This window comes from Carcharodon carcharias, chromosome 1, assembly GCF_017639515.1.
Source record: "Carcharodon carcharias isolate sCarCar2 chromosome 1, sCarCar2.pri, whole genome shotgun sequence".
In the NCBI taxonomy this organism is placed as follows: domain Eukaryota; kingdom Metazoa; phylum Chordata; class Chondrichthyes; order Lamniformes; family Lamnidae; genus Carcharodon; species Carcharodon carcharias.
In genome coordinates, this window is record NC_054467.1 from 200,354,508 (window position 1) to 200,378,215 (window position 23,708).

General features: G+C 44.1%; 1 protein-coding gene across 2 annotated transcripts in view; it reads left to right on the plus strand.

Annotated features, from left to right (window-relative positions):
- The first annotated feature begins 390 nt into the window (after nucleotides 1-390).
- The window catches only part of dcaf12 (DDB1 and CUL4 associated factor 12), a 154,739-nt gene continuing 131,421 nt past the window's right edge, over nucleotides 391-23,708 (plus strand). For both annotated transcript variants that reach the window (XR_005943541.1, XM_041191776.1), the window contains exon 1: nucleotides 391-731. Coding sequence is in view for 1 of the 2 variants with exons in the window: in XM_041191776.1 (XP_041047710.1) it covers nucleotides 675-731 (57 nt within the window). In the remaining variant the exon portion in view is untranslated. The remainder of the gene's footprint in view (nucleotides 732-23,708) is intronic.

Below are 23,708 nucleotides of genomic sequence, written 5' to 3' on the forward strand. Positions count from 1 at the left end.
ACTTGACGCTTTTCGCAGTAGCACTAATGGAGGAAGTAACTGAAGTTTATAAGGCGGGCGCTGCCCGCACGGAACGGAAATCTTGCGGGCGGATATTGCCAAGGCGGAACGGAAATGTCTCTGGCGAACACGGCCATGGGCGGAACGGAACGGAAGTTAAACGGGTGGACACTTCCAGGGCGGAACCGAAGGGAAGTGAATCGGGCGGACACTGCCGGGATGGAACGGAAGTGAATCGGGCGGACACTGCCCGGGCGGACCGGAAGTGAATAGGGCGGACATTGCCAGGGCGGAACGGAAGTGATTAAGGCGGACTGTGCCGGGGCCGAACGGAAGTGAATAGGGCGGACACTGCCAGGGCGGAACGGAAGTGAATAGGGCGGACACTGCCGGGGTGGGACGGAAGTGGCTGTTTGACGCTCGCTCGCTCACTCGATCTGAGTGCGCGCGCGTGCGGCGTCGGGCTGGGATTTTTATAAAATAACGCCGGTTTGCAAACGGTCTTTGTTAATTATATGTTTAAAATAATCACAGCAGTAAACAGCAAAAAAGTGGCATTTAAACAAAGTAAAATAATCGCTAATCTCGCAGCCTCCGCCGAGACCTGCCCACTGAATCTCTGATTATTATTAACTCTACCTCCATGTGGATTCAAAGACTTTCCCTCCCACACCATGGCGAGAAAAATAGTTAGCAGAAAGAGAAAGGCTGCGGAACTAGAGCCGGAGCAGGTAGGACACGGCAAGGCCGCCCCATCCTCTTTTTACTATTTTAAATGACCTGTCGGTCGGAGCCGGGCTGGACTTTGTTGCAATATCCACCAGACTCCGAAATTCAGCCCCTCCCGCCTTGACCTGGTCTGTAATTTTCTGTACTTCCCCGCGTTTATCATTGCAATCGGAATGTATTAGTTAATATAACGATTTGTATTAAAAGGAAGGGTTGGCCTGTGTGTTTCTTACTGAAGATGTGTGGGGTGAGGCTTTTATTTTAAAATAATCTGGTGTGTTTATTATAATCTATTTTCAGGTACAAACATTCAGATTGAGGTTCTCTAAACGAGGTATCTCAGTTTCACTTATTGAGGTTCTCTAAACGAGGTATCTCAGTTTCACTTACATCTATGTAAAGGGGTGTCAGGCGATGGGGTGGATGATTCGCTTCTTAAAATATTACAGTATGTAAACAGTAATTTTAAACGAACACAATTTAAGACCAACTGTAACCTGTTACACAACATTTCCAAATATAAAAGAAAACTGCCAGTGGCTATTGTTCCAAGTTTCAAAGATTCACAGTCATTTGACAGTCTAACAAAAGTGTTGTATTAGTATCTCGATCTATTTGGTATTCAATAATTACTTTTGTACATTGGACTACACTTGTTTCTTTTAGTGCAGATTGTAGGTACATTTCACTGTTAGTAACCTTGGTTTTAACAGTTTTGGTTAAGGAAATGTTTGATCATAAATGGTGCAGTCCTCCACAATACATTGGAAAGTATGCCAGCACTGGGTTCAGATTTACACCATTTGAAACATTTTTGTTGGTTTTGAACAAACTATCCTCAAACTAGTTCAGAAATCAGTTGAGACTCTTTTGTGAAGTCATTTTGCTATTGTGATGTCATACTCCTAAGAAGATGATATTTATTTCCATTAACTGTTAAAGCTTTAAAATTAGATTGGCAAAACATTGATTCCTGTTTTTATGTTGTCCCACTTTCGTGTTGATGACTTTATTTCATAAATGTGTATTTATGAATTTATAAAGAAACTATCTATTTAAACGTGTAATGCAGTGGGGTGAATTTAGCACCCTAGTTTTGCGTCTTGTTGTTCAACTGAGGCAGTTATGCTCTAGCCAAACTTGCTTCCCAGTTTAACCCATGTTTTGTATATTAACAACCTGTAATAATTTAAATATTTCTACATACATTGCCTGTCAACTTTGTCCATTATAAATTCTTACATTAGCATTTATCATTATTTGTAAACTTTTGTTTTATTCTTTCATGGGATGTGGGCCTTGTAGACAAGGTAAGCATTTGTTGCCCATCCCTAATTACCTTTGAATTGAGTGACCTGCTGGGCAGTTAAGATTCAACCACATTACTGTGGGTCTGGAGTCACGTGTAGACCAGACCAGATAAGGACAGTGGATTTCCTTCCCTTAAGGACATTCGTGAACCAGATGGGTTTTTACGGCAATCAATAGTTTCATGAGACTAGATTTCCAGAGTTATAAATTGAATTTAAATTCCATGAGTTGCCATTGAGAGTTTTGAACCCATACTCCCCAAAGCATTAGCCTGGACCTCTCAATTACTGGTCCAGTGACATTACCATTATACCACCATCTTCCCTTAAAATTTGTTATGCCAAAGTTGCACCCTTCAGCCTATTGGAAGTGCTGCAAACACCACAATGGTGGACGGAGGTATAATTACAATGTGACTCACTGCCTGAAAGGTTAGTAGAGGCAGAAGCTCAGCACATTTTTAACAAATGCTTAGATATGCACTTGAGGTGCTGAAACCTACAGGGCTATAGATTAAGAACTGATAGGTGGGTTTTGTCAGGATGGCTCTCTTTCGGTTGGCATGGGCACTGTGGGTTTAATGATCTCCTATGCTATAAATTTTTGGGCTTCTGTGTTTTAAGAAGCAGATTAGACCTTGGTTATCTGCTCGCTTTGCCTCACTTTCCTCCTTTAAGACAGTCCTTAACACCCAGCTCTTTGCCGAAGCTTTTGGTCATTTGACTGATATGTGACTTGGTGTCATATTTTGATAATGCTCCTGCGAAGCAGCTTGGATGCTTCATTACATTAAATGTGCTAAGTTGTTGTTGGCAAATGTGAGGTCATCCACTTTGGATCTGATAAGATAGATCAGGATACTTTCTAAATGGTGAAAATCAAGGAACAGAGAGAGGAGGTCCAAAGAGACTTTGGCGCGAGGGGCATCCGCCGCCACCACCATGACAGAGAATGATCATTTAGAAGGGCCAGCATTCCATTAGCCTATCTAGAGAACTAGACTATGTGGGTAGAAGTCATGCTTCAGCTATACAAAGCTCTGGTTAGACCACACCGGGAGCAATGTGAGCAGTTCTGGGCACCACATCTTAGGAATGAATATTAGCCTTGGAAGGAGTGCAGGGTGCAGAATAGAGAAGGCAAAGGTTTAATTTGCTTGAACATTCCAAGATATAGTAAGATACCCAAATAGGATACATAGGAACTGTTACTGCTGGTTGGGAAATCTAAGACCAGGTGATGTGCTGCCTAAAAATTGCAGCCAGATCTTTCAGGAGTGAAATTAGGAAACATTTAGATTTAAAATTAACAATTCATGTAGTGTCAATTGCTGTTTGAGGTAACTAGATTTATGTTAACCAAAGGTAAGGAAAGATATGGGGCAAAGTTGGAGTTAAGTCACAGATCAGTCATGATTGCATTGAATAACAGCAGGCTCAAGGGGTGAAATGACTTGGTTGTGTTCCTATTTATTGTGCACAGTAGAAAAAAAATCCCAGCAAAATCCTTTTCATTCAGTACGAGTGAATGACATAAAAGCAAGTTTAAGTGAGGAGACAGAGAGATCAAGAAGGTTGTCAATGAAATACTTAATCTCTTAGACTCCCAATGTAGAGGCATTTGACTATTTTGAGTTGAGATGTACTTCTGACTATGGTTGTAAACATCACTCTCTCTCTAGAACATTGTATTTTAATGTCAAAACAAATTATTTCTCTAAGTTTTCAACCTTGGTTGTTCTTTACCCTTTGGCACCCTAAAGCAGCAAAACGTTTGTTTTAGAAAAGCCTACAAATAACTGCTGCCTGAACATTAGACAAGAGTATTATCAACTGAGACTTTAGTTGCATTGAATGACTTTAGAGCTTAGTTGGCTAATGCATCTAAATTAGGCTGTTAAATAAAATTCGATGGGTGGGGGTGGATGTTTGGGGCTTTTAGCCGTTTTGGAAACAGGAGCAGTAGATAACCACAGGGAGCCAAAAACAACAGATAAAGATTGAGAAACTTCTAGAAGTGGAGCCTGCCAAACTCCCAAGAGGGAAGGAACAATTAGGGATCTAAAAGCAGCACATAGGTTCAAGATTTGGCTTAGAGAGTTGAAACCAAAAAAGAAACAGAAGATTAGGCTGAGAAAAATGGTCTGCCCACCAGCAATCACATTTAAAGTTTTTTAAAAAGGAAATTGATGCAGAAATAGTTGAAGATGCAAGGAGTTTGATCATGCGCAAGTGCTTAAAAGTTTCTGTAGGCAGATACCGCCTCACTGATCATCTGTGGTTTTGAAAAGGATAAAATAATGTGAAGCTGGAATTGGGTTGAAACCAGTAAGAAGTTGGGAGGCGGTGGCACAGTGTTATTGTCTCTGGACTGGTAATCTACAGACTCAGGGTAATGCTCTGGGGACCAGGTTCGAATCCCGCTACGGCAGATGGTGGAATTTGAATTTCATTTGAAATTGAATTCAATAAAAATCTGGAATTAAAAGCCTAATGATGACCATGAAACCATTATTGATTGTTGTAAAAACCTATCTGGTTCACTAGTGTCCTCACCTGGATCGGCCTACATGTGACCCCAGATCCGCAGTAATGTGGCTGACTCTTAAATGCCCTCTGAAATGGTCTAGCAAGCCACTTAGTTGCGTCAAAACTGCTAAAAATTCAATAAAAAGAAATGAAACTGGACGGGCCACCCTGCATCAACCTAGGCACTGGAAACAACAATGGCAAACCCAGCCCTGTCCACCCTGCAAAGTCCTCATGATTAACACCTGGAGGCTTGTGCCAAAATTGGGACAGTTGCCTCACAGCCTAGTCGAACAACAGCCCGACATAGTTATCCTCAGAATCATATCTTTCAGATAATGTCCTAGACACCACCAGGTGGCAGCACAGTGATATACCATGGAAGGAAGTTGCCCTGGGAGTCCTCAACATCGTGCCATCAAGTCATATATGGATAAGGAAACTCCCTGGTGATTACCACGTACTGTCCACCCCGTCCCCCCTCAGTTCATGAACTCTTATGTTGAACACCGTTTGGAGGGAGCACTGAGGGTGGCAAGGATGCAGAATGTACTCTGGATGGGGGATTTCAATGTCCATCACCAAGAGTGGCTCAGTAGTAGCACTACAGACTGAGCTGGTTGAGTTCTAAAGCACATAGCTGCTATCCTGGGCTTGTGGCAGGTAGTGAGAGAACCAGCAATGGGGGAAAACATACTTGACCTCATCTTCACCAACCTGCCTGCTGCAGATGCATCTGTCCCTGACTGTATCGGGAGGAGTGATCACCACATAATACTTGTGGAGATGAAGCCCCATCTTCACAATGCGAATACCCTCCATCGTGCTGTGTGACACTATCACATGCTAAATGGGATAGATTTTTAACAGATCTAGCAATTCAAGACTGGGCATCCATGAGTAACTGGACCATCAGCAGCAGAATTGTACTCAACCACATTCTGTAACCTTGTGGTCTGGCACATCCCTCACTCTACCAAGGGGGTCAACCTTATTTCATTGAAGAGTGCAGGAGGACATGCCAGGAGCAGCACCAGGCATACCTAAAAATAAAGTGTCAACCTGGTGAAGTTACAACACAGGTCTACTTGCGTGCCATACAGCATAAGCAGCAAGTGATAGACACAGCGAAGTGATTCCACAACCAACAGATCAGATCTAAGCTCTGTAGTCCTGCCATATCCGGCTGTAAATGGTGGTGGACAATTAAACAACTCACTGGAGGAGGAGGCTCCACAAATATCCCCCATCCTTAATGATGGAGGAGCCCAGCAGTGCAAAAGATGAGGCTGAAGCATTCGCAGCCAGCTATAGCCAGAAGTGCCGAGTGGCTGATCCATCTCGGCCTCCTCTGGAGATCCCCGGCATCACAGATACCAGTCTCAGCCAATTCGATTCACTCCAGGTGATATCGAGAAACGGCTGAAGGCACTGGATAGTGCAAAGGCAATGAGCCCTGACAATATTCTGGCAATAGTACTGAAGATTTGTGCTGCAGAACTTGCCGCGCCCCTAGCCAAACTGTTCCACTACAGCTACGACACTAACACCTGGAGGCTTGTGCCAAAATTGGGAAAGCTGTCTCACAGGCTAGTCAAGCAACAGCCTGACATGACATCTACCTGGCAATGAAGAAAATTGCCCAGGAATGTCCTGTGCACAAAACAAGTAGGACAAATCAAACCCAACCAAATACCACCCCATCAGTTTACTCTCCATCAGTAAAGTGATGGAAGGGGTCATCAACAGTGCTATTAAGCGGCACTTATTTAGCAATTACTTGCTCACAGATGCTTGGTTTGATTTCACCAGGGTCACTCAGCTTCTGACATTACAGTTTTGGTTCAAACATGGACAAAGGAGCTGAACTCCAGAGGTGAAGTGAGAGTGTTTGCCCTTGACATCAAGACCACATTTGACCAAGTGTGGCATCAAGGAGCCCAAGCAAAACTGGAGTCAATGGGAATCGAGGTAGAGCTGTCCACTGGTTGGAGTCATTCCTAGCACAAAGGAAGATGGTTGTGGTTGTTGGAGGTCGTACATGCATAGAAACGTATATAGAAAATAGGAGCAGGAGTAGGCCATTCACCCCTTTGAGCCTTCTCCACCATTCATTCTGATCATGGCTGATCGTCCAACTCAATAGCCTGCTCCCGCTTTCACCCCTTTGATCCCTTTCGCCCCAAGCGCTAAATCTATTTCCTTCTTGAAAACATACAATGTTATGGCCTCAACTATTTTCTGTGGTAGCGAGTTCCACAGGCTCACCACTCTCTGGGTGAAGAATTTTCTCCTCATCTCAGTCCCAAATGGTCTACCCCGTATCCTCAGTTTGTGACCCCTGGTTCTGGACTCCCCCACCATCGGCAACATCCTTCCTGCATCTACCCTGTCTAGTCCTGTTAGAATTTTATAGGTTTCTATGAGATCCTCCCTCATTCTTCTGAACTCCAGCGAATATAATCCTAACTGACTCAATCTCTCCTCATATGCCGGTCCTGCCGTCCTAGGAATGTCTGGTAAACCTTTGTTGCATTCCCTCTATAGCAAGAACATCCTTCCTCAGATAAGGAGACTAAAACTGCGCATAATATTCCAGGTGTGGCCTCACCGTGGCCCTCTATTATTGCAGCAAGACATCCCTGCTGCTGTACTCTAATCTTCTCACTATGAAGGCCAATGTACCATTTGCCTTAAGATAAAAGCAAAATACTGCGGATGCTGGAAATCTGAAACAAAAACAAAAATAGCTGGAAAAACTCAGCAGGCCTGACAGCATCTGCAGAGAGGAATACAGTTAGTATTTCGAGTACGTATGACTCCTCATCAGATCCTCATCTGATGAGGAGTCATACAGACTCGAAACGTTAACTGTATTCCTCTCTGCAGATGCTGTCAGAACCTGCTGAGTTTTTCTAGCTATTTTTGTTTTTGTATATCATTTGCCTTTATCGCCTGCTACACCTGCATGCTTATCTTCAGCGGCTGGTGTACGAGGACACCCAGCTCTCATTGCACATTCTCCTCTCAAATTTATAGCCATTCAGATAATCTGCCTTCCTGTTTTTGCTACCAAAGTGGATAACCTCTAATTTATCCACATTATACTGCATCTGCCATGCATTTGCCTGCTCGCTCATCTTGTCCAAATCACCTTGAAGCATCTCTGCATCCTCCTCACAGCTCACCCTCGCACCCAGCTTTGTGTCATCTGCAAATTTGGAGATATTTCATTTACTTCCCTCATCTAAATCATTAATATATATTGTGAATAGCTGGGGTCCCAGCACCAATCCCTGCGGTACCTCACTGCCATTTGGAAAAAGACCCGTTTATTCCTATTCTTTGTTTCCTATCTGCCAACCAATTTTCTATCCATCTCAATACACTACCCCCAATCCCATGCACTTTAATTTTACACGCCAATCTCTTTTATTTGGGACTTTGTCGAAAGCCTTCTGAAAGTCCAAATAAACTGCATCCGCTGGCTCCCCCTCATCAACTCGACTAGTTACATTCTCGAAAAATTCCAGTAGATTTTCAAGCATGATTTCCCTTTCGTAAATCCATGCTGACTCTGTCCGATTCTGCCAATGTTTCCCAAGTGCTCAGATATTAAATCTTTTATATCGGACTCTAGAATTTTCCCCACTACCGACGTCAGACTGACTGGTCTATAATTCCCTGTTTTCTCTCTCTACCTCCCTTTTAAAATAGTGGGGTTACATTAGCTACCCTCCAATCTGCTCCAGACTCTGCAGAATCTCAGAAGATGACCACCAATGCATCCACTATTTCTTGGGCCATTTCCTTAAGATGCTGGGATGTAGATTATCAAGCCCTGGGGATTTATCAGCCTTCAATCCCATCAATTTCCCCAACACCATTTCCCTACTAATACTGATTTCTTTCGGTCCCTCCCTCTCACTAAGCCCAATCATCTCAGCTCCAGGACATCACTGCAAGGGTTCCTCAGGGTAGCGCCCCAACCATCGTCAGCAGCTTCATCAATGACCTTCCCTCCATCATAAGGACAGAAGTGGGGATGTTTGCTGATGATTGCATAATGTTCACCATCATTCGCGACTTCTCAGGTACTGAAGCAGTCCATGTCCACATGGAGTAAGTCCTGGACAATATCCAGGTGTGGGCAAGTAACATTCATGCCATACAAGTGCCAGGCAATTACCATTTCCAACAGCAAATCTAACCATCGCCCCATAACATTCAGTGGTATTACCATCACTGAATCCTCCACTATCAACATCCTGGCAGTTACCATTGACCAGAAACTGAACTGGACTAGCCATGTAAATACTGTGACTACAAGAGCAGGTCAGAGGCTAGGAATCCTGTGGCAAGTAGCTCACCTCCTGACTCCCCAAAACCTGTCTACCATCTGTAAGGCTCAAGTCAGGAATGTGATGGAATACTCTCCATTTGCCTGGATGAGTGCAGCTCCAACAACACTCCAGAAGCTCGACACCATCCAGGACAAAGCCACTTCATTGGCACCCCATCCACAAACATTCACTCCCTCCACCACCAATGCACAGTGGCAGCAGTGTGTACCATCTACAAGAGTCTCTGCAGGAACTCACCAAGGCTCCTTAGACAGCACCTTCCAAACTGACAGCCGTTACCATCTCGAAGGGTAAGGGCAGCAGACACATGGGAACACCACCTGGAAGTTCCCCTCCAAGCCACTCACCATACTGACTTGGAACTATATCGCTGTTCCTTCACTGTTGCTGGGTCAAAATCTGGAACCTCTTCCCTAACAGCACTGTGGTTGCACCTACACCACAGAGACTGCAGCGGTTCAAGAAGGCAGCTCACCACCACTTTCTCAAGGGCATTTAGGGATGGGCAATAAATGCTGGTCTAGCCAGGCGCCCACATCCCGTTAATGAATAAAAGAAAGGTTGCGTGTTTTGAGAAGGTGAACCAAGAACTGGACTGGGATTCTCAATTGAATCCCTGTACTCTGTCATTACATAGATTCCATATACAAATGGAAAATCACCTTGAGTGCCCTACCATCCATTCTTAATTAGCACATTCGTTTAGATAATATCACCAACTTTAACTTTAACACCTATGTGTTCTATTGTACTATTGTCGTTGACATCTTTTGATGATCTGCTTCTATCACTGCTTGTTTGTCCCTACAACCACACCAGCCCCCTCCACCTCTCTGTCTCTCTATCTCTCCGCCCCCCACACACACACCTTAAACCAGCTTATATTTCAGCTCTTTCCTGGACTCGAACTCAAGTTCTGTCGAAGGGTCATGAGGACTCGAAACGTCAACTCTTTTCTTCTCCGCCGATGCTGCCAAACCTGCTGAGTTTTTCCAGGTAATTCTGTTTTTGTTTTGGAAAATCAAGTTGTTGTGCAGGGGGTGTGAGGAGTTTGTGTAAGCTCTTTCACAGCAAACAGGTTATACTGGAGTCATAACAAATCCCCCCAACTAAACAAGCCAGGAGTAACAAAAGAATTAGGCAATAGAGGAAGAAATATAAGTTCTCAAGACTATTTCATGAACCTTCTTCACAACCAGACTTGAGTGATGACATAGACTGTGAACTTCAGACTTTGAATCAGTCAAGAATGGGGTTAAGCAATAAACAGTGTCTTTACTCCTGTTCATTTTGTTTTACTCAATGCATCAGTTCACATCCGTGTTGTTGCACTTCCACCTACCTACCTGCGCAAACCCTGTAATTGCTTCATGCCTCTCATTTTGCTACTGCTTTCCTCCCTTCCCTTTTCTACTTTGCCCCTTTTTACTGTTGAAACTTTTTGTATTTTATACAACACTTGTACAGTTTCAGGACCCTATTCATAGATAATTTAACCATACCAGCTTCTTTGTGATAGAAATTGGCATTCTGACTGTTGACGTTTACCTTTTTGTTGTCCTCTCCACTCTTTAGTTTGCTTGTTTTAAACAGGCTTCTTTATATTACTTATTCCATGATATCTGCCCTTCATGCTAATGAAGGATCTACACCAATCCTGCTGTGTATTTTGTGTTTTCCATTTTCATTGATTAAAGAATTGTTTATATTATAATTATTTGAGGGTGCACTAAATTCTAGACTGCTTGTTAAGCAGTCTGAATTTTAACAATGTGGTTAAGATAGATGGTGAAGATAGATGGCGTAAGCATTTTCACTGGTTTTAAAGAGGGAAGGAAATACTGGGCTTCCACCATGACTGCATCTCTTTAATATATTGCTACAGTTAAAAAGATGTAATGCACATCTTATTGTTACTATTGCATGTGCTTCTTTACTTAGAATAACACTTGGTCTCATATTTTATTGCAAAATGTTTAACATGGCTGCTGAAATTAAATTTTAGGTATCAAATGTTACCATGCAAAATAGTTAACTCTGAAATGCTGATCTGTCATATCAATTATTGGGAAAGATCTAGAGGAAGTGATGATCACATTTAAGTGGCCATGTGTATATTGAATAATTTTGTTTTAATATAGCACTTTTAACATAAGATGCTTCATAGGAGCACAATCAAACAAAATTTGATGTTTAACTGCATGAAATTAGGGCAGATGACCAAAAACTAGACAGAAGAGGTAGGTGTTAGAGTGCCTTAACGGAGGAAAGTGAGGCAGAGAAGTTTGGGGAAGGAATTCCAGAGCTTTTGGCAACTGAAGAAATAGCTGCCAGTGGCGAAGCAATTTAAAATTGGGGATGCTCAAGACGTTAGAATTAAAGGAAACTGAATATCTTGGAGAGTTGCCAGACTGGAGGAGATTAAAGATGAGGGGGGTGAGGCCATAGAGGGATTTGAAAGCTAAGATAGTTTTAAAATTGAGGTGTTATGTAGGTCTACAAGCACGGGTAATGGTTAATGTTACTTCGTGTGAGTTCGATCACACAGAGATTTGGATGACCATCGGTACATATTTTAGTTCCTTAAATACCTTCCAAATTCTGCAATTCTTATTTTTCTAGTAAGATTTTGCAATTTTGAGGATGGCAGTTTAATGGTCATTATAATCCAGAGGCTTGGAATCCAGAGAATGACAGTTCAAAGTCCACTGTGGCAATTTGAAAATTTGTATTCAGTTCAAAAATGATAACTGACAATAAACTCAGACTAACTAAAGTGACCATGAAGCTGCCAATTGTCGTAAAAACCCAACTAATTCACAAATGCCCTTTAACTGATGTGGTCTATATGTGACTCCAGTGCCATATCATTGTGATTGATCCTTAACAACTTTTCCAACTGGCCCAGTAAGTCACTCAGTTGAATCAAAGCAGTTTGCCCTCAGAGCAGCAGTGGATGGATGGGCATTAAATGCGGCCTTGGCAGCGGCGCTCACTTCCCGAGCATGAATTTTTTTTAAAAAAGTCTGGCTGAGACGATGAAATGAAAATTTCACTGTGGCAAAGAGAAGGAACGTTCTGTTATTTATTTCATGGACACTTAAAATGTCATTAACCTGTGTGATGCTTTTGAAGTTTCCTTTGATCTGCAATGAAGGCTTAGCAGAGGATTTTCAATATATGTGACATTCTGTAACCTTGAATAATTTATTCACCTGCATGGCTAGCCAAACGTTCATGCTCATAAAGGTGGGCACGTTGGTGCCAGGGATTGTAATTCTTTTCATTTAAGGCCAGTTTGTCCTCTTGCAGAATCAGTTATCTCCAAACTTTCTGCAAAAAATATGCTTCAGCCCCAACCTTAGAAGAGTAGTCCCTTTTACAGTGATGTGAAAATTTTTCATTTCCCACATTAGTCATCGTGACCTGGTTGAAATTGCCTCTTAAAACCACCATGAATTTCTAAAGGGTAAGTAATGTCCAACTAACCTTGTGGAGCTTTCGAACTTGGTAGATAAGAGTATCTATGGGTGTTTAAGGCATTTGATAATCTACACAAGAGATTGTTAGCAAAATTGAAGTGCATGGAATTGGCCGCAACCTTTTGACATGATTAAGAAATTGGTTTAGCAGTGGGAGACAAAGCATTTGGATAATGGGCATGTACTACAATTAACAGGATGTGACTGGCACAGTGAGTAGGGTAGATGGAAGTAGAAAGTTGCAGAAGGCATTTATAAGGTTGCGTGGGCAAAACCAGCAAATTAAGTTCATTGTGGAGAAGTATGAGATCAGAGTATAACCTAAATGATAATTTAGGAACTGTGGAGAAGTACAGAGATTTCCAACTACAGAAATTGCTAAGAAAAACTTGTGGGACAAGTACAAAGAAGTAATTAAAAAGGCTAATGGAGCATTGGTGGGGGTATTACAGATTTATCAAAATGACACTGAAGCTAAAAGGATTAAATTATATTGCAGGTTGCATAGACTAGGCCTGTGAATAGAAGATTTACCTGAGGTGTTTAAAATGAGTTTAGGATTTGTTTGGATAAATAGAGAGAAACTGTTTCCTCTGGTGGGACGAGTTCATAACAAGGGAACATTAACTTTAAAATTAAAGCTAGACCATTCAAGGGTGATGTTCAGTAGCACTTATTCACGAAGAATGGTGGGGATTTGGACACTGCCCCCTCAAAAAGCTGATGAGGCTAGGTTAATCGAAAATTCAAAATGGAAAGTGAATCTTGTTAGGTAAGGGTGTTAAGAGAAACAGGGCCAAGCTGGTAAATCGAGTTAAGGTACAGACCAGCCATGATCTAATTGAATGCTTGAACATGCTCGAGAGACTGAAGGCCTTCTCCTGCTCCTATGTGTTGTAGGCCCTTTTCCACCAAGAAGTGGATTGATAATGGACCATAACTTCCGAGCTCTCCATCGGATTTGGGGGGTACCCCAAAGATTCACTGGGAAACCTTTCTTGGAAGTCCCCAGGTAAGGGTTTGCATGGCAATTGCCCAAAGTGCAAACTTGCTCTAGAGAATTGCCGTGCCCTGGGAACCATCTGAAAATGCGACTTAATTTGCAAACTTCGAATGGTTCCGGCTATGCTACACAAATAGTTACCCAGAAAAAGCAAGAAGAATTAAACCTCTTTTAACTTCTAGGGAACTATTGTAAAGACACAGACCAGCCCAACCCCTGCCCCATGGGATGCCCCCAGCCCCCTAGGGGTCTCTCCATAACCCCCAATTTCGCCCCCACCACACGATTTTCCCCACCACCCTACTTTGAGGGATTCCCCCTGACCGGACTCGATCCACCAACCACCCCAACCCCTGCGGGCTGGACCTGGCCACCCACCCCAGCTGACCTGACCAGACACCCCACCCCCCACAGCCCCTATCCCCCTTCTGACCCGACCGGACCTCTACCCCACCCCACCCTCCCGATGCCTGACCTCCCCCTGCTCCTAGTGTCTGGGCCCCTGCCCCTAGTGTCTCAAGTCTAACTGCCTTGCCCAATCAAAGTATTTGTTTCCCATGTCCAATATAGTTATCACCTAAATTGTCCAAAGAAATCAGGGAATAAAACTCTTTTTAAAAAATCCTCCAGAAGATTAACAACAGCAACATTAACTGGTATTTATATAGCGCCTTTAATGTAATAAAAAGACCCAAGAAGCATCATCAAACAACAAGCCACAAAGGGAAATATTAGGTTAGATGACCAGGTGCTTAGTCAAGGAGTTTTGAGGACTGTTGTAACATCCTTCAGGGAAGGAAACCTGCCGTTCTTACCTGGTCTCCAGACTCTCACATCGTGGTTGAATTTTAACTGCCTTCTGAAATGGCCAAGCAATTCACTTAGTTTGTTCCAGAAAAGTCATCAAGGTATAAAACTGTTTAGACCATCCAGCATTGTCCTAGACTGAAAACAACAACAGCACACTGCACCTTGGACCCTGCAAATTTGCCCTCATGAGCACCTGGGGGCTTGTGCCAAAATTGGGACAACTGTCCCACAGACAAGTCAAGCAACAGCCTGACATAGTCATACTCGCTGAACCATATGTTACAGACAATGTCCCAGACTCTTTCACCATCCCTGGGTATGTCCTGTCCCACCACAACAGCAGAGGTGGCAGCACAGTGCGATACAGTCGTGAAGGAGTTGCCCTGGGGGTACATACAAACATAAAAATTAGGAGCAGGAGTAGGCCATTCGGCATCTTGAGCCTGCTCTACCATTCAGTAAGATCATGGTTGATATCATTGTTGCCTCAACTTCACTTTCCTTCCTAACCCCTGTAACCTTAGATTCTTGATTGACAAGGGAATCTATCTAATTCAGCGTTAAAAATATTCATTGACCTGCCTCCACTGCTCTCTGGGGAACAGTGTTCCACAGACTCATGACCCTCTGGGAGAAAATATTTCTCCTCATATCCACCTTAAGTGGGAGATCCCTTATTTTTAAACTCTATCCCCTAATCTTTCCCACAAGGGGAAACATCCTTTCAGCATTCTGTCAAGCCCCCTCAGGATTTTATATATTTCAATACGATCATCTCCCATTTTTCTAAACTCCAATGGATACAGGCCCAACCTGTCCAACCTTTCCTCATAGGATGACTACCTCATCCCAGGAATCAGTCAAGCGAATCTTCTCTGAACTGCTAATGCAATTACGTTGTCTTAAATAAGGAAACCTAAACTGTACACATTACTCTAGATGTAGTACCACCAATGCCTATACAACCTCTGCAAAGCTTGTATAGTTCTCTTGCAATAAATAGCAACATTCCATTTGCCTTCCTAATTGGTCCTCGATGTTGACTCCTGACCCCATGAAGTCTGGTGGCACGTCAAACATGGGCAAGGAAACCTATTACTGATTACCACCTTCATCTCCTGCAGCCAAAATGAATCAGTACTGCCCCATGTTGAATAACACTTGAAAGAAGCACAGAGGGTAGCAAGGAAACAATGTATTCTGGGTAGGGGACTCCAATGTCTATCACCAAGAGTGACTCTGTAGCACCACTACTGATAGAGTTGGCTGAGTCATGAATGAAAAATCTGCCAGACTGGGCCTGTGCAGGTGGTGAGGGAACCAACAAGAGAGAAAGACTTACTTGCCATCACCCTCACCCTTATTAATCTGTCTGTCACAGGTGCATCTGTCCTTGACAGTACTGGTTGGATTCACCACTGCACAATCGTTTTGGGGTTGAAGTTCCGTCTTCACACTAAAGGTATCTCCATCGTGTTGTGTGGTACTTTCACCATGCTAAATTGGGTAAATTCAGAACAGATTTTGCAGCTGAAAACTGGGCATCCATGAGGCAATGTGGGCCATCAGCAGCAATACTGTATTCAGTCTGTAACCTCATGGTTTGGCATGCCCCTCAGTCTACCATTACCATCAACATGGGCTCAACCCTGGTTCATTGAAGAGTGCAGGAGGGCTTGCAAGGAATAGCACCAGGCATACCTAAAAATGGGGTGTCACTCTGGGGAAGCTACAGCACAGGACTACTTACGTGCCAAACATCACAAACAGCATGCAGTAGACAGATAATCATAACAAAGGCCTTGGGCCCTGACAATATTCTGGCTGTAATACTGAAGACTTGTGTTCCAGAGCTAGCTGCATCCCTAGCCAAGCTGTTCCAGTACAGCTGCAACACTGGCATCTACATGGCAATGTGGAAAATTGCCCAGGTATGTCCTGTCCACAAAAAGCAGGACAAATCTGATCTGACCAATTTACCGACCCATCAGACTTTTCGTGATCATCAAAATGATGAAAGGTGTTATCAATAATGCCATCAAGTGGCACTTAGTCAGTAATAACCTGCTCGGGTTCTGCCAGGACCACTGATTTCACTACAGCCTTGGTCCAAACATGGACAAGAGAGTTTAATTCCAGAGTTGAAGTAAGAGTGCCCGTGACATCCAAGCAGCATGTGACTGAATGTGGCTTCAAAAAACCCTAGGAAAACTGAAGTCAGTGGTGCAGTCATACCAGCACAAAGGAAGATGATTGTGGTTGTTGGGGCCAGTCATCTAAGCTGCAGGACATTGCTGTGTGAGTTCCTCAGGATAGTGCCCTTGGGAACAGCAATTTTCAGCTGCTTCATCAATGACCTTTCCCATCTTAAAGTCAGAAGTGGGGATGTTCACTGAGGGCTGCTCAGTACAGTTCGCAACTTCTCAGATGCTGAAGCAGTCTGTGCCCATATGCAGCAAGACCTGGACAACGTTCGGTAGCAAGTAATATTCGTGCCACACAAGTGCCAGGCAATAACCATCACCAACAAGAGAGAATTTAGCCACCTCACCTTGACATTCGATGGCCTTTCACTAGCTGAATCCCCGGTCATCAACATCCTGGGGGCTACCAATGGATAGAAACCGAACTCGACCAGCCATATAAATACTGCAGCCACAAGGCCAGGTCAGAGGCTGGTAATTTTGTGTTGAGTAACTTAACTCTCCAAACCCTTTCCACCATCTACAAGTCAGAGGTGTGATGGAATAATCTCCACTTGCTTTGACAACAGCTCTATCAACACTGAAGAACCTTAGCACAATCCAGGGCAAAGCCCGCCAGCTTGATCAGCACCGCAGCCACCACCTTAACTATTCACACTTTCCACCACCAATGCACAGTGCCAGCCGACTGTACGATATACAAGATTCACTGCCGCAACTTGCCAATGCTCCTTCGACAGCACCTTCCAAACCCACAACCTCACCACCTAGAAGGACAAGGACAACATAGGACCATCTCACCTGCAAGCTCCCCCCCAAATCATGTACCATCCGCACTTGCCATTCTTTTATCCTGCCCAGGTCAAAGTCCTAGAATGCATTTTTTAATAGCACTGTAAATGTACCTGCACCAGTTGTACTGCAGCAGTTCAAGAAGGTGACTTGCCACCACCTTCTAGAGGGCAATTAAGGATGAGCAACAAATGCTGGCTTTGCCAGCAATGCTCACATCTCACGAATGACTTAAAAAAAGTGAGGTGAAGAGGATGTGAGGGAGAGCATCCCAGAGCTTAGGGCCATGGCAACTGAAGGCACTGCGAACAATGATGAATGTTCAAGAGGCCAGGATTAGAGGCTTGCAGATCTCTCCCATGGCTTTGGGGCAGGAGGAGATTACAGAGATAGGGAGGCGTAAGCCATGGAGGGATTTGAAAACAAGGTTGAGAATTTAAAATCAAGACGTTGCTTGACAGGAGTCAACATAGATCAGTGGGCATAGGGATGGTAGGGTATGGGACTTGGTGCGAGTTAAGACACAGGCAGCAGAGTTTTGGTTGATCTCAAGTTTACAACAGGTGGAATGTGAGAGATCAGCCAGGAGTGCGTTGGAATAATCAAGTCTAGAGGCAATGAAGGCATTAATGAGGGTTTGAACGACAGATGAGCTGAGGCAAGGGTGAAGTAGCAAATTGCCATGGAGGTGGGAATAGGCAGCCTTCATGGCCTGAATACGAAGTAGGAAGCTTATTTTGGAGTCAAATGTGATACCAAGGTTGTGAAAATATTGTTAATCTCGAGAGACTGTCCTCTGGAAGAGGAATGGAGTCAGTAGCTCAGGAATGGAGTTTGGAGCAGGACCGAAAACAGGAGCTGAAGTCTTCCCAATGTTTAATTGGAGGAAATTTTTGCTCATCAAGTACTGGATGTCAGCTAGGGAGTCTGATAATTTAGCAACAGTTGAGGAATGGAGATAGGTACTGGATGAGTTGGAGCTGGGTGTCAACAGCATACATTTGAAAACTAATGCTGTGCTTTTGGATGATGTCGCCGAGGGTGCCAAGAAGAGATCGTGAGGAGGGGATGTCAGAGGTAACAGTTAAAGAGCATGAAGAGAAGCCATTGCAGGGAGAGTCTGGCAGTGATTTGATAGATAAGAACTTAACTAGGTGAGAGCAGTCATAACCAGGTGAGAGCAGTCCCACCCAGCTCGCTGACGGAGGGGCATTGAAGGAGGATGGCGTGGTCACCCATGACAAAGGTTGCAGTCAGATCAAGAAGGACGAGGAAGCAAAGTTTACCTTTGTCACAGTCGCATTGAATGTCACATGACTTGGTACTGTGGCGGGGGCAGAAACCTGACTGGAGGGATAAAAGCATGGAGTTCCGGAAAAAATGGGGACAGATTTGGGAGCCAAAAAATGTTAAAAGACTCTGGACTTGAAAAGGGTGTTGCAGATGGGACAATAATTTGCAAGGATTGTGCGGTCAGAGGTTGGATTTTCAAGAGAGGGGTAATGACATCAGATGTAAAGGAGAGGGGGACTACTACTGAAGTGGGAGAACTGTTAATATTGGCTAACGTGGGACCCAAGAGAGACAGTTGGATGGCCCGTGGGAATGGTATCGAGGGAGCAGGAGGTGGGTCTTGTAGATGAGATGAACTCAGGGTGTATGAGGAGGTGGGAGAGAAATTAAGAAAGATGCAAATTCATGGATAGGGCAGGGGGGTGCAATAGAAAGTTTGCCAAGTTGGGCTAGTGGAAAGGAGGATGTGCCACAGACAGCTGATTGGAGATTTTTCTTGCATTCATGGGATGTGGGTTTTGTTGGCTGGGCCAGCATTTTATTGCCCATCCCTAGTTGCCCTTGAGAAGGTGGTAGTGAGCTGCCTTCTTGACCTGCTGCAGTCTGTGTGGTGTAGGTACACCCACAGTGCCGTTAGAAAGGGAGTTCCAGGATTTTGACCCAGCGACAGTGAAGGAATGGCAATATATTTCCAAGTCAGGATGGTGAGTGACTTGGAGGGGAGATTGCAGGTGGCGGTGTTCCCATGCATCTGCTGCCCTTGTCCTTCGAGGTGGTAGTGGTCGTGGGTTTGGAAGGAGCCTTGGTGAATTCCTGCAGTGCATCTTGTATATGGTACACACTGCTGTTACTGTGTGATGGTGGTGGAGGGAGTGAATGTTTGTGGATGTGGTGCCAATCAAGTGGGCTGCTTTATCCTGGATGGTGTTGAGTTTCGAGTGTTGTGGGAGCTGCACTCATCCAGGCAAGTGGGGAGTATTCAATCACATTCCTGACTTATTCCTTGTAGATGGTGGACAGGCTTTGGGGAGTCAGGAAATGAGTTATTTGTCACACGATTCCTAGCCTCTAACCTGCTTTCATAGCCACAGTATTTATATGGCTAGTCCTGTTCAATTTCTGGCTAATGGTAACCCCCAGGATATTGATAGTGGGAGATTCAGTGAAGGTAAGGCCATTGAAAATCAAGGGGCGATGGTTGGATTTTCTCTTGTTGGAGATGGTCATTGCCTGGCATTTGTGTGGCTTGAATGTTACTTGCCAGTTGTTAGCCCAAGACTGGATATTGTCCAGGCCTTGCTGCATTTGGACATGGACTGCTTCAGTATCTGAGGAGTTGCAAATGGTGCTGAACATCGTACATCAGCGAACATCCCCTGAACTTATAATGGAAGGAAGGTCATTGGTGAAGATGTTTGGGCCGAGGACACTATGCTGAAGAGCTCATGCAATGATGTCCTGGAGCTGAGGTGACTGACCTCCAACAACCACAACCCTCTTCCTTTTAGCCTCTGATTCTCATTGACTCCAGTTTTGCTAGGACTCCTTGATGCCACGCTGTCAAATGCTGCCTTGATGTCAAGGGCAGTCACTCTCACCTCACTTTGGGAGTTCAGCTCTTTTGTCCATGTTTGAACCAAGGCTGTAATGAGGTCAGGAGTGGAGTGGCTCAGGCGGATCCCAAACTGGGCGTCAGTGAGCAAGTGCCGCTTGATAGCACTGTTTATGACCCCTTCTGTTACTTTACTGACGATTGAGAGTAGACTGATAGGGTGGGAATTGGCCAGGTTGGATTTGTCCTGCCATTTGTGTACAAGACATACTGGGGCAATTTTCCACATTGGTGGATAGATGCCAGTGTTGTAGCTGTACTGGAACAGCTTGGCTAGGGGCGTGTCAAGTTCTGGAGCACAAGCACTATTGCTGGAATATTGTCAGGGCCCATAACATTTGCACACATAACCTTTGCCTTCAGCCATTTCTTGACATCACATGGAATGAATTGCAGTGGCTGAACACTGGCAACTGCAATGCTGGGGACCTCCGGAGGAGGCTGAGATGGATCATCCACTCAGCACTTCTGGCTGAAGATTGTAGCAAATGTTTCAGCCTTATCTTTTGCACTGATGTGCTGGGTTCCTTCATCATTGAGGATATTTGTGGAGCTGCCTCCTCCGAGTTTTTTAATTGTCCACCACCATTCATGACTGGATGTGGCAGGACTGCAGAGCTTAGACATGATCGTTGGTTGTAGGATCACTTAGCCCTGTCTATCACTTGCTGCTGCTGCTGTTTGACATACAAGTAGTCCTGTGTTATAGCTTCAGGTTGACACCTCATTTTTAGATATGCTTGGTGTTGCTCCTGGCATGCCCTCCTGCACTCTTCATTGAACTAAGTTTGATCCCCTGGCTTGACGGTAGCAGTTGAGTGTGGGATATGCTGGGCTGTGAGGTTAGATTGTGTTCTAGTACAATTCTGCAGCTGATGGCCCACAGTGCCTCATACATATCCAGTCCTGAGTTGCTAGATCGGTTTGAAATCTATCTCATTTCGCACAGTGGTAGTGCCACACAATGCGATGGAGGGTATCATCAGTGTGATGATGGGACTTCACCTCCACAAGGACTGTGCGGTGGTCACTCCTACGGATGCTGTCGTGGACAGATGCATCTGCGTTAGGTAGGTTGGTGAGGATGAGGTCAAATATGTTTTTCCCTCTTGGTTCCCTCACCACCTGCTGCAGACCTGGTGATGGACATTGAAGCCTCCCTCCCAGAGTGCATTCTGTGCCCTTGCCACCCTCACTGCTTCTTCCAAGTGGTATTCAACATGGAGGAGTACTGATTCATCAGCTGAGGGAGGGCGGTACTTGGTAATCAGGAGATTTCCTTGCGCATGTTTGACCTGATGCCATGAGACTTCATGGGGTCTAGGGTTGATGTTGAGGACTCCAGGGCAACTCCCTCCTGACTGTGCACCACCACCTCAGCAGGGCCTGTCCCTGAGACATACCCAGGGATGATGGTGGTGTCTGAGACATTAACTATAGGGTGACTATGAGGATGATTTTGTCAGGCTGTTGTTGACTAGTCTGTGAGACAGCTTTCCCAATTTTGGCACTAGCCCCCAGATATTAGTAAGGAGGACTTTGCAGGGTCAGCAGGGCTGAGTTTGCCGTTGTCGTTTCCAGTGCCTAGGTTGATGCCGGGTGGTCCACCTGGTTTCATTTTTTTGTGACTTTGCAGCGGCTTGTTATAACTGAGTGGCTTGCTAGGCTATTTCGGAGGGAATTTAAGAGTGGGTCTGGAGTCATGTGTAGGCCAGACCAGGTACAGATGGTAGATTTCCCTAAGGGTCCTTTAGGACTAATTAAAGAACCAAATGAGCTTTAACAACAATCGACAATGGTTTCGTGATTCCAGATTTTATTGAATTCAAATTCCACATGGTAGGATTCGAACCTGGGTCCCCAGAGCATCACCCTGTGTCTCTGAATTACTAGTCCAGCGACAAAGCCACTATGCCATCACCTCCCCCTAAACACAGCCTCAATCTTAGTGGCAAAGAAGTCCATGAGCTCCTTGCACTTATTGTAGGAGCTCTAGGTGGAGGGGACAGGCGAGGGGAGTTTAAAGAAGGCAGTTTGCAGTGAAGCAAAGAAACCAAGGGTTGTTATTCCAAGATGACCCTTCAATAATGAGCAGTTTCAGCAAAAGCAGGACACCATAGTGTTTTATGTGGTCCAGCTTGATCTGCAAAACAAGTTCTCTGACATATCTTTTCAAGTTCACGTACCTTGGAGTTAATGGAGTGGAGAATGAGAGCATTTTAGAAAATCAGTAGCTGAAGAAATGCTGTGATTAACAGAAAGCCAAAGGCTACTCAGTTGGGATTTTGAAAATCTAGTTGTAAGTGAATTTCAGGGATGGATGCAAGAGGGAATAGGTTGGGGCAGGGACGTGGGGTATGGGTAGTGAGTGATACAAGGGGCATTAACCTAAATGGATGGCAACCATTGATTCACTTCAAGTTATATTTCTTTCCTGCCCCCTCAATGTATTTTTTGTTTTTGAATATCCACATCTGATTGTCTAAATCAGTGTGTGTTTCATGTGATCTTACTATATCACTGGACACCATTTATTTCTAAAAGTTAAAATAGTTGGTGTTTTTGTTCGAAACAGAAGTCTATGTATTGTAAATCTAATTATTGTACTATGTAGTAGTTTTCCAGTGCCATCTTCTATATTATTGTATCCATAAATGGGGACAATAATTCTGCCTGCATACTCATTTGGCACATAATGTGCTATTTTTCGTAAATAAGTTGCCTTGAGAGTGTGGGCAGCGTGATTTCTTTAGTAAACCATTTCCTGTGATCAGATTAATTTTTGGACCTGAATATGGTCTATGCTAACTATAAACAGCAGAAAATAACAGTGGCTTTCATTTCATCAGAAACTGTGTTTCCATAAGCAAACAATCATCAAGCCATTTAAATGGAGGAAGGTGTGGGTACATTGGAGAGATGCAACCTTAGAATGTGCCTGCTTCAGCATGCATTGAATTTTGTTTCCTTACTGTTGTTGTAGGTGTTCAGGTTAAAAGTGTGAGGGACTACAACACTGACAAAGATTTAGCAGAATTTCATAATGGCTGTAATTGTGTTTCTCCATGCATTGCAAATTTACATATCTGACAGGCTATGACTTTATCCAGATATTTGAATGAATGTGTGTGTTTATGTACTTCTGACAAACTTGGTTGAAGTCAGAGATTCTTGAAATGTTTTGTTTCTCTGAGATACAGTGCTTTATCAAAATCGTATTCCTTTAGTTATGAGCAAGAGACTGGCCTACTTTTCTTCAGACAAAATGCTGTTTGTAACAACTGATTTTTTTTTTTGTCTATGTATTCACACCCACACACACACACACACTCTTGTCTCTCTTTGGGGAATAGTGAGGAAGTGCTGGAAAAACTAGCTGGCTGTTAATCAACTGTTGAACCACCTCATGAATGCTCCTCCTATCGTCACTCTGGGGCTTGAACCTGGAACTTCTGGCTCAGAGGCAGGGTGCTACCTACTCAGTCACAAGACTTCCATGTAACAGTTGGTGATGAGTGTGTAACCCAGGCAGATAATTAATTAACTTGTAATGCCAACATTGCTGTGTAACTGTTTCTCA